The sequence below is a fragment of the Trachypithecus francoisi genome, unplaced genomic scaffold (assembly GCF_009764315.1).
Source record: "Trachypithecus francoisi isolate TF-2019V2 unplaced genomic scaffold, Tfra_2.0 Lachesis_group5, whole genome shotgun sequence".
NCBI classification, from domain to species: Eukaryota; Metazoa; Chordata; class Mammalia; order Primates; family Cercopithecidae; genus Trachypithecus; species Trachypithecus francoisi.
Genome location: NW_022681470.1, coordinates 98,399,862 through 98,410,792, shown reverse-complemented (window position 1 = coordinate 98,410,792; position 10,931 = coordinate 98,399,862). Strand labels below are relative to the sequence as shown.

Here is a 10,931-nt window from a genome sequence, read left to right as displayed (position 1 = left end):
ATAAATAAACAAATAAATGAATACTGGAAGCTGCTGGTCATATGTCTTCATCTCTGACTCTGGAGAGGTGGGATAAAAGGACGTTCCACTTTGTCTCCCTCTTTTTTGTCCCAGAGAGGGAAATTGAAAAGGGACAGTCCAGACCTCACATTGGTAGGGGAGATCCCTTGGATAGGTGTCCTGCTCCCCCCGTAAACTCCTTTGTGCCCTGTTTCCCCAACCCCAGTTCATGATTTGGCAGATCCCCTCTCCACAGAAAGCAGCATGTAGATGGAGAAACTGAGGCACAAACTAGGGGCTCAAACACCTCTTGCTCCTTGATTCTCTGACATTAGTTTCTCTTGAGGGTCATAAGAATGTTCTCCTCTGGTCAGTCCCATTCTTCTCAATTCTCTGATGAGGCTTCAGGGTGACTTTTGGAGGAGTGGCTTTCAGAGGAGGAGCAGCTGGGACTGAGTCATGGCAGGAAGCTGAGGAGGGCGGGAGATCACACCAGACAATTATAAAAGAAGACCCGGTCCTGAAGCTCACAACAGTAACAGCCACCAGACAAGCTCCAGCAGCTGGCCCTTCACATCCAGACTTGCCTGAGAGTACCCACCCCTTGGTGTCTGGTGGTCAGTTGCCCCAGGATGGGGACCACAGTCAGAGCAGCCTTGGTCTTGGCCTATTTGGCCATTGCTTCTGCTGCCTCTGAGGGAGGTGAGTTGGAGGGTCAGCACTTGGGAGGGGGTCTGGGCTTGCATGGCAGGGGTTTGGGTCCAGGCATCCCAGATGGCTCATCACTAGCAGAGTGATTCTCCATTTGACTTGCCTTTTCTGAGCAGGCCCAAAGTGGGCCCGGGCCACTGGAGCCTTTAACCAAGGAGGCAGAGAGCAGGGGCACAGAAGGAGAGGGGCTCCTAGAAACTGCTGCCAAGAAACACAGAATCCCAGTCAAAGGGACAACTGAGTGGGGGTGGGTTCACAGAGTGCTGAGGAGGTTGTAGGGAGGGGGCTGGTGGGACAGACAAGGGAGGGAAAAGGGGCCCCCAGGCTGCTCAAAACCGGATTGCTGACCCAGCAAGCCTTGACGGACTCCTTGTCTGATTAGAGGAGTTGAGGGGTGTCCATCCACAGAGCCACCCTCCATCCAGCACAAACACATTCTTTATCCGCTTTAATGCCTGAACAAAACAGGAACCCCTCAATGCTATGGGTGGAAACTAAGAAAAAAAGGAAAAGAAAAGGAAAAAAAAAAAGCCAGGGCACTCCTGCGGGAAGTTGCTGAGGATGTCAGCAGATCTGTCTGCTTCTCTGTGAAGCCTCATACCATCATTCTTCCCAGCTCCTGGTCTTTTGTGTCTGCAGATCACCTACAAGTGACTCCCTTCCTGTGCCTGTCCCAGTCCCCCAGGCCCTAAATTGAGACCTAAACTAAGGAGGAGCTGAGACTGGCTGAAGGGGAAGTACTCAACCTTCAGGAAGCCTCCTTAGCCAAAGGCCTAAAGATGTTTCAAGGGCCTGGAGTAGGAGGGTGGGTGGAGGAGGTGGATAGGGTAGGCTCCAACCAGCTCAAGGTCTAGACTTTTTCCTCTGAAAGCTAGAGACTCATCCCAGCAGAGACTGGGGAGGACAACCCACAGCCCTGAGGGAAAGACGCTGGCAGAGGAAATGAGGGCCTCCCTCCCCAATCCCATATGCCATACTCACTTTAGGCCCAGCCTCTGAGCCAGTAGAGGTGGAGCTATCAGAACGCCACAGGCTTTCTCAGAACCCAGCTGGTTATGTCTAGGTGTGTTGGGGCTGGGAGAGGATTAAGGGACATGGGGCAGGTGAATACAGAGGGGCATCTCGTGTCTTGCTTGTCTCTCCTACACTCTTGATCTCCACAGCCTCCCCATCCCTTGCTGAAGTCCAGGGAAGGCCCTCCCAGCGGCCCCTGACTTGCCCTTCTTCCTTCCAGGCTTCAAGGCTACAGGGCAGAGGCAGCTAAGGCCAGAGCACTTTCAAGAAGGTAAGAGTTTGGGGGAGCAGCATGGGATTGGGACTCCAGGAGTCATCGTGGGCTCTGATGTCTCCCCTCTTCCTCTAGTTGGCTACGCAGCTCCCCCCTCCCCACCCCTATCCCGAAGCCTCCTCATGGATCACCCTGACACTTCACAGCATGGCCCTCCCTTTGAGGGACAGAGTCAAGGTAAGGTCACCCCATGCCCTCCTCAGTGATCCTCCAGGTTTCTAATCTGCCCTACGTCCCACTTTTCAGATGGAAAGGAGGGAAGAGGCCCTCGCCTCCTCTCCCAGCCCTGGCTAGGAGAAAGGATGGGCTGCTCACACATTCCCCCTTCTATAGTGCAGCCCCCTCCCTCTCAGGAGGCCACCCCTATCCAACAGGAAGAGCTGCTACCTGCCCAACTCCCTGCTGAAAAGGAAGGTGAGCACTTGCCCACCCTCTCTCACCTCTATCCCACTATGGATCCTGTTGGCACCAGGCTGATCCCTGCTCCTTGGTGCCCTCACCCCTATCTTGCAGTGGGTCCCCCTCTATCTCAGGAAGCTGTTCCCCTCCAGAAAGAGCTGCCCTCTCTCCAGCAGCCCAATGAACAGAAAGAAGGTAAGCAGTTCCCTCTCTTCTTTACCCACCTTTACCCCATGGCCTTCCCCAAGAGCATGGGCTTGGGGGCAGACAAGATGGTGGGCTCTGCCACTCACCAGTTGTATAACCTTGGGTAAGTTACATACTTCTCCAAGCCTTTGTTTCTTCATCTGTAAAATTGAGGACATACCTGTTTTAGAAAGTTATGTGATTAAATACGCAAAAAAAGCATCTATTTTCACTTGCTTCTCTGCTGAGTTCTTTGTGTACGTAAACTAGCCAGGCTTTCTCTGCTAGAAATAGCCATCCCAACATGGCTTTTGCTTACTCCTTCCACCCCAGTAGACCCACCTCTTCCATATCAGGAGGAGATAATCATACGATCCATGCCGAGAGAGGGTGAGTGACAGCTTTGGTCTGTCCATCCCCCGAACTTAGTGCTCAGGACCCTGGGGAGAGGAGTAGGAAGCCCGAGCCCTGAGAAGCAGGAGGAGGTGGGGGCAGGCTGTGTGCTTCTCTTTGCCTTTCAGTTATTTTAAAAGGAAGAGCCACAAATTGTTCTTTCTCATTTCCCTTATATCCTCCCAACACTTTCTCCTCCATCCTGGATTCTTTCAATCCTCCCAGCTCATCCAGCCTTTGTGGGTTCCTCCACATGTCCCCGCTTCCCACTGTTTTCCCCATTCCAGGAACGCCAGCTTCGTTTGGGGACCAGAGCCATTCAGAACCTGAGTCCTGGAATGCAGCCCAGCACTGCCAACAGGGCCGGTCCCAAGGGGGCTGGGCCCACCGGCTGGATGGCTTCCCCCCTGGGCGGCCTTCTCCAGAAAATCTGAACCAAATCTGCCTTCCTGACCGTCAGCATGTGGTATATGGTCCCTGGAACCTACCACAGTCCAGCTACTCCCACCTCACTCGCCAGGGTGAGACCCTCAATTTCCTGGAGATTGGATATTCCCGCTGCTGCCACTGCCGCAGCCACACAAACCGCCTAGAGTGTGCCAAACTTGTGGTAAGGTTGGGTTCTTGATGCCGGGGGGTGTCCTTGAACTCCCAGACAGTATGTGTGTTTTAAGGGTTAGAGCACTAGGCCTGGGTCTGGAGGAACCTCAGGTCCCATTCACTGGCCCTACCATGGGCCTCCCCAGTGTGCCAGGGGAGCAGAGGACAACCACTGTTTCTTTTTTATCTGCCTGCCCAGGGTCCTTTCCTGGAGCCTGGGAGCAAGGCAGGAATGTGCAAAGTGGGCTGATCCTCCCCTCTTGCTCTAGTGGGAGGAAGCAATGAGCCGATTCTGTGAGGCCGAGTTCTCGGTCAAGACCCGACCCCACTGGTGCTGCACGCAGCAGGGGGAGGCTCGGTTCTCCTGCTTCCAGGAGGAAGCTCCCCAGCCACACTACCAGCTCCGGGCCTGCCCCAGCCATCAGCCTGCTATTTCCTCGGGTCTTGAGCTGCCTTTCCCCCCTGGGGCGCCCACATTGGACAATATCAAGAACATCTGCCACCTGAGGCGCTTCCGCTCTGTGCCACGCAACCTGCCAGCTACTGACCCCCTCCAAAGGGAGCTGCTGGCACTGATCCGGCTGGAGAAGGAGTTCCAGCGCTGCTGCCACCAGGGGAACAATCACACCTGTATATGGAAAGCCGTAAGTGGGCGTCCCAGCCTCCCCAAGAGCCTGTTTGCCTGCCTGCCCATCTTCGACCTCTGATCCTGCCGGTCCATCCATCCATGTAACCCTGCTGTGAGTGCGTCCACCCGTTCATCTGTTTGTGGCTGTCTGTCCATCCATTGTGTTCATCACCTGAATCTGTTCATCTCGAGCTTCGTACTACACTTCTGGCCTCCTCCACTCATGACCCACACACGCACCTGTCTACCATCCGTCCATGTGTCCAGCTCTGGCCTCACCTGACCTTCTCCAACCACTGTTCCAGCTCATCTCCTGGCGCCAGCGTGGAACCTCATCCAGGCTTCCACCCGTCCACCTTCCCAAGCCCACACATCAACAGTTGCCTCCTAACCCTCTACTTCTTTGCCATCCCCTTTGGGCCCCTGGGGCTGGGAGCCCCTCATCTAGTTGCCAGGAGCAATAAGAGAAGTCAATGGTCAGGAGAGAAGTGGCCAAGTGTCCAGCTTCTGACTTCCCTGTCTCTGGCCCACAGTGGGAGGATAGCCTTGACAAATACTGTGACCGGGAGTATACCGTGAAGACCCACCACCACTCATGCTGCCGCCACCCTCCCAGCCCTTCTCGGGATGAGTGCTTTGCCCGTCAGGCTCCGTACCCCAACTATGACCGGGACATCTTGGCCATCGACATCAGCCGAGTCACCCCCAACCTCATGGGCCACCTCTGTGGAAACCAAAGAGTTCTCACCAAGCAGTAAGTCTTGCCTAGTCCTTCCCCACTCTCTTCCTTTCCCGAAAACGTCCCTTGGGGACACCTTTGGGAAAAGCAAAATCATGATATCCCAACCCCATCTGATGCCAGAAGATGCCCAAAGACCCTAATCCCTGCCCCTTTCACACCAACATAGTAAACATATTCCTGGGCTGATTCACAACATGACCGCCCGCTGCTGTGACCTGCCATTTCCAGAACAGGCCTGCTGTGCAGAGGAGGAGGTGAGTGTGTGGAGTCTAGTCTCCAGAGGAATGCAGGGGAGGGAAGGGAAAGAGCTAGAACTGCAGGACAACCCTTCTCTTTAGTACCTCAAGCCAGCCCTCGTTATAATGACTAGTGGGGGAGGTGTTTTGTTCTTGGTTCCAGAAAAGTCTTCACTCTGACCTGGCCTGCTCCCCATCTCTAAGTTCCTATTTATGCCTTCTCTGGGCCTCAAACTTCTGGCATTTCCAGATGTACACATCTGTCAGTCACAAGGAATCCAGCTGTGCAAGGCAGGCTTGTACTCTCTCTGGGCCCCAGGAGGGGAACCAGGGAGAGAGCAGTAGAAGCTGATGAAAGGGGGACTTTGGGCACCCAAGTATCTACATCTGTCCTTGGACCACCTCCCCACCCCATCATCTGTTTTACTTTTCTCCTTCATCAGAAATTAACCTTCATCAATGATCTGTGTGGTCCCCGACGTAAATTCTGGCAAGACCCTGCCCTCTGCTGTTACCTGAGTCCTGGGGATGAACAGGTCAACTGCTTCAACATCAATTATCTGAGGAATGTGGCTCTAGTGGCTGGAGACACTGAGAACACCAAGGGCCAGGGGGAGCAGGGCTCAACTGGAGGAACAAATATCGGCTCCACCTCTGAGCCCAAGGAAGAATGAGTCACCCCAGAGCCCTGGAGGGTCAGATGGGGGGAACCCCACCCTACCCCACCCCTTTGAACACTCATTACAGTAAACACCTCTTGGATTTGGTGTCCTCGTTGTCTGTCTAATGCCTCGCCTGCAGTGTTTTAAGTGAATCTTGGTGTCCTAGCCCAGGAGGGCACTGGCATTTTCAGACACACCACACACACACACACACACCCTCCTAAGCCTGCTTGTATTTCCTTCAGTGCCTGGCCCCTGAGGCCCACTGCCCTGTCCCCTTCACTGAGCAGATGTTCCACAGGCTGTGTGATGGGACCATAACTAAACAGCTTGACACCACTTTGCCATCTTGAATTTATTCACATATTTTGAAAGGAGCACCACCTTGTTAGCTAGGTATTAGGACTCAAAGAAGATACGGTTCTTGGCCTTGGTGAGCCCCCAAAATGCCACAGCCCAGCCTAACATTTATAAAGCTTCACTTTTGATCCTTAAAATCCATGCCTTCATTCATTCAATATCCTTTTTGTTTCTTTTCTTGAGACGCAGTCTCGCCCTTTTGCCCAGGGTGAAGTGCAGTGGCACAATCTTGGCTCACTGTAACTTGCAAACTCCACCTCCTGGGTTCAAGTGATTCTCCTGCCTCAGCCTCCCGAGTAGCTGGGGTTACAGGTGTGCAACAGCACACCCAGCTAATTTCTGTATTTTTAGTAGAGATGGGGTTTTGCCATGTTGGCCAGGCTCCCAAAGTATGGGGATTATAGGTATGAGCCACTGTGCCTGGCCAATATCCATTTATTTAACCCCTGTCTATGCACACTCTGCAAGACGTGGGGATACACATCCAGAACACACACAGTCCCTGCCCTGAGGTTGTTCACTCTCCCTGAGCCTAGCAGGTGTCACAAGTGTTGTGGTACAGGGCCCCCAGTGTGCTCTGAGCATGACAGGAACGTCCCGAGGTAGGAGTGGGGCTGGGGGCAGCACAGGTTCACAGGAGGGGCATCGAGGTCAGAGCTTCTCCAGTAGAGAAGCAGAGGGTGTGAGCGGGCAGAGTGTGCACAAACGTCAAGGCTGAAAGGGCCTGACTCTGTTGGCTTTCCTCTCAGATATGGCTGGAATGATAAGCAGGAGCTCATCAATAATGCCTCACCCACAGGATTTTAAGTGGATCTTGGCACCCTGGCCCAGGGGGCACTGGCATTTTCAAGTGGAGGATGTGTCCAATTTGCCTTTTAAGAATGTCTAGGCTGGGTGCAGTGGCTCAGGCTGTAATCCCACCACTTTGGAAGGCCGAGGAGGGCGGATCACTTGAGGTTAGGAGTTCGAGATCAGCCTGACCAACATGGTGCCCCATCTCTACTAAATTACCCAGGCGTGGTGGTGCCCGCCTGTAATCCAAACTACTCCAGAGGCTGAAGCACGAGAATCATTTGAACCTGGGAGGTGGAGGTTGCAGTGAGCCAATATCGCACCACTGCACTCAGCCTAGCCGACAGAGCCACACTCTGTCTCAAAAAAAAAAAGAAGAATGTCTAGTCGGAGAGCTGGGGAGGTGGCGTGCGCCTGTAATCCTAGCCACCTTCAGCTACTAGGGAAGCTGAGGAGGGAGCACCGCTTGAGGTTAGGAGTTCCAATGAGCTATGGTCTCGGTACTGCACTTCAACCTGCGAGACCCAGTCTCAAAAAGTAAAAAAAAAAAGTTTAGTCGACAGCCAACCAGGCGAGTCGGTGGGAGGCCAGTTCAGAGAGTGTCCTCCCAGTGCCAGAGGGAAGGAACTGTAGTCCCCATCCTGAGCTGGACCCGGGGGCGGCGGTGACTAGGAGTCTCAAACCCTACAAAACTGCTCCCAGGAACCTGGGGCCTCAAGGCTGGATCTGAAAGAATCGGAAATGATGACTAGGAATGAAGAGTCCCAGGGGGATGAGTCCTCTGTGACTCCACCTCCAGGACAACCTTCCAGAAAGCGGACTTCTCTGGCCCCAGTTCTGGCGGAGAAGGGAGTGAACCAAGAACCTCCATCCTGGCTGGGCGCAGTGGCTCACGCCTGTAATCCCACCACTTTGGGGGGCCGAGGAGGATCACGAGGTCAGGAGATCGAGACCATCCTGGCTAACACGGTGAAACCCCGTCTCTACTAAAAATACAAAAAATAAGCCGGCGTGGTGGCAGCGCCTGTAGTCCCAGCTACTGGAGAGGCTGAGGCAGGAGAATGGCCTGAACCCGGGAGGCGGAGCTTACAGTGAGCTGAGATCCGGCACTGCACTCCAGCCTGGGTGACAGAGCGAGACTCCATCTCAAAAAAAAAAAAAAAAAAAAAAAAAGGGCGGGCGCGGTGGCTCAAGCCTGTAATCCCAGCACTTTGGGAGGCCGAGACGGGCGGATCACGAGGTCAGGAGATCGAGACCATCCTGCTAACACGGTGAAACCCCGTCTCTACTAAAAATACAAAAACTAGCGGGGCGAGGTGGCGGCGCCTGTAGTCCCAGCTACTCGGGAGGCTGAGGCAGGAGAATGGCGTGAACCCGGGAGGCGGAGCTTGCAGTGAGCTGAGATCTGCCACTGCACCCCAGCCTGGGTGACAGGGCGAGACTCCGTCTCAAAAAAAAAAAAAAAAAAAGGAATCACCATCCTGCGCCAGCCAGGGGCAAGCAGAGTCTCAGTTGCTCCCAAACCCACGCCCACCTCTCCTTCCTCTCCTCCTCCACAGACTTTCATTTATTTACTTAGGTATTTTTAGCCAAGTACCTGTTTCCAGCCCAGCGGCTCCTTAGATCTTTCGCCGGCTGTCCGTCCCACCTGTCCGTCAGCACAGTGGCCAATGAGCGGGCGAGGGCAGCGCTGTGCCCCGCCCCTGAGCCGGCAGCCCAGTCTCCGGAGCCTTGTGCTGCCTGGGCCTCCCGCCCGCAGCGCTGGAGTCTGGAGCTCGAGAGTGACGCTGCGCATGTGCGGGCGTCCCGCGCAGCTCCTGCGCCCTCCAGCACAGAGGAACCCGGGAGGCAGGGGGAAAAAGGCCGTCCCAGCTCTTCCCCTACACCCCGGCCCCACGTGTACCTCCTGGCCTGGGTCGCCCCAACCCACGGGGAGCGGGCGGAGTCCTGGTCCGCGAAGCCTTGTCACCTGGCGGGCGAATCCGCCAGCGGAGACATGTCTTTAAAGGGCTTTAGACCGGGCGTGGTGGCTCATGCCTGTTATCCCAGCACTTTGGCCGAGGCGGGTGGATCACGAGGTCAGGAGTTCAAGACCAGCCTGGCCAAGATGGTGAAACCCCCGTCTCTACTAAAAATACAAAAAATTAGCCGGGCGTGGTGGCGGGCGCCTGTAATCCCAGCTACTCGGGAGGCTGAGGCAGAGAATCGCTTGAACCCGGGAGGCGGAGGTTGCAGTGAGTCGAGATCGCGCCACCGCACTCCAGCCTGGGCGAGAGAGGAGACTCTGTCTCAAAAAAAAAAAAAAAAAAAAAAAGGGCCTTGATCTGTGCAGGAGCTTCCCAGAGATGCTTTAGAGCTGCGTTTGCAAAGTGCAGCGCCAAATGCTGCAAAGAGAGCAGGGAGTCAGGCGAGGAGGACCGCGGTCCCAAACCCTAGCAGTTTAGTCTGTCGGGGAGGTCGGGGAGGAGAGGAAGGGAACCCCGAGAGCACTTGTAAGCTACAATGCTGAAAGAGGAGGAGGTACTGAATTGAGCATCAAGTGCCCAGAGTTAAAGAATTCTCCCTAGGGACCAGCCAGCTATTAACTCGAAGCAATGAGTTTGGATAGAGCCCGGAAGCACGAGTAGCATTGCTGTTAGCAATAAAAGGTGAACGTGGCCGGGCGCGGTGGCTCAAGCCTGTAATCCCAGCACTTTGGGAGGCCGAGACGGGCGGATCACGAGTCAGGAGATCGTAGACCATCCTGGCTAACACGGTGAAACCCCATCTCTACTAAAAATACAAAAAAAAAAAAAAAAAAAACTAGCCGGGAAGGTGGCGGGCGCCTGTAGTCCCAGCTACTCGGGAGGCTGAGGCAGGAGAATGGCGTAAACCCGGGAGGCGGAGCTTGCAGTGAGCTGAGATCGCGCCACTGCACTCCAGCCTGGGTGACAGAGCGAGACTCCGTCTCAAAAAAAAAAAACTAAATAAATAAATAAAATAAAAGGTGAATGTGTTAACATTCACTGCAATTCATTGTATACACTATTAAAATATAACTTGCTCAATTCAGGGGTGGTGAGTAAAGTAAAGGAGTCAGAGCGGCCGGGCGCGGTGGCTCAAGCCTGTAATCCCAGCACTTTGGGAGGCCGAGATGGGCGGATCACGAGGTCAGGAGATCAAGACCATCCTGGCTAACACGTGAAACCCCGTCTCTACTAAAAATACAAAAAAAAACTAGCTGGGCGAGGTGGCGGGCGCCTGTAGTCCCAGCTACTCGGGAGGCTGAGGCAGGAGAATGGCGTAAACCCGGAGGCGGAGCTTGCAGTGAGCTGAGATCTGGCCACTGCACTCTAGTCCGGGCGACAGAGCGAGACTCCGCCTCAAAAAAAAAAAAAAAAGGCCGGCGCGGTGGCTCAAGCCTGTAATCCCAGCACTTTGGGAGGCCGAGACGGGCGGATCACGAGGTCAGGAGATCGAGACCATCCTGGCTAACATGGTGAACCCCCGTCTCTACTAAAAATACAAAAAACTAGCCGGGCGACATGGCGGGCGCCTGTATCCCAGCTGCTTGGGAGGCTGAGGCAGGAGAATGGCGTAAACCCAGGAGGCGGAGCTTGCAGTGAGCTGAGACCCGGCCACTGCACTCCAGCCTGGGCGGCAGAGCGAGACTCCGTCTCAAAAAAAAAAAAAAAAAAAAAAAAAAAAAGAGTCAGAGCTCCTAACTATTGGAGAGGCCGGGGAAAGCTTCACAGAATTTAAACTTGAGTAGGGTTTTGTTGGAAGGGAAGGAGATACAAAGAATTGAATGTATGCAAAATTCAGCTAAAGTAAACAGTCCTTTATGTGTTAGGCAGAGTGCTAAAAGTACTCTGGCTACAACGAAGACTTCAACACCACCTTCAAGGACTTTAGCGTCTGTGGAGACTTGACCATCTAATGATAGAAATATTCT

General features: G+C 54.2%; 1 protein-coding gene and 1 long non-coding RNA gene across 4 annotated transcripts; one reads left to right on the top strand and one right to left on the bottom strand.

Moving 5' to 3' along the window:
* Nucleotides 1-363: 363 nt before the first annotated feature.
* LOC117075682 lies at nucleotides 364-8,683 on the bottom strand. The gene is made up of 3 exons (XR_004434082.1): nucleotides 8,595-8,683; nucleotides 2,692-2,765; nucleotides 364-470 (listed from the first exon to the last, which is right to left on the bottom strand). It is a non-coding gene; the product is annotated as an uncharacterized LOC117075682 (long non-coding RNA).
* ECM1 (extracellular matrix protein 1) lies at nucleotides 434-5,950 on the top strand. Of its 3 annotated transcripts, XM_033198252.1 has the most exons (11): nucleotides 466-702; nucleotides 1,946-1,996; nucleotides 2,075-2,176; nucleotides 2,333-2,413; nucleotides 2,513-2,593; nucleotides 2,918-2,974; nucleotides 3,265-3,587; nucleotides 3,847-4,221; nucleotides 4,739-4,959; nucleotides 5,114-5,201; nucleotides 5,627-5,950. In XM_033198252.1, the coding sequence occupies exons 1-11, from the start codon at nucleotides 633-635 to the stop codon at nucleotides 5,855-5,857; spliced, it is 1,680 nt and encodes a 559-aa protein (XP_033054143.1). In that variant the 5' UTR covers nucleotides 466-632; the 3' UTR covers nucleotides 5,858-5,950. The 3 variants fall into 3 exon arrangements, with proteins under 3 accessions (XP_033054144.1, XP_033054143.1, XP_033054145.1); XM_033198253.1 differs by lacking the exon at nucleotides 2,918-2,974 and having other exon boundaries at nucleotides 434-702; XM_033198254.1 differs by lacking the exons at nucleotides 2,333-2,413; nucleotides 2,513-2,593; nucleotides 2,918-2,974.
* Nucleotides 8,684-10,931: the final 2,248 nt, after the last annotated feature.

Coding starts and splice junctions, on each gene's coding strand:
- ECM1 (XM_033198252.1), top strand. CDS start 633: ATGGGGACCACAGTCAGAGCAGCCTTGGTCTTGGCCTATTTGGCCATT. Junction 3,588..3,846: donor TAGAGTGTGCCAAACTTGTG/GTAAGGTTGGGT, acceptor CTCTTGCTCTAG/TGGGAGGAAGCAATGAGCCG. Junction 4,222..4,738: donor ACACCTGTATATGGAAAGCC/GTAAGTGGGCGT, acceptor TCTGGCCCACAG/TGGGAGGATAGCCTTGACAA.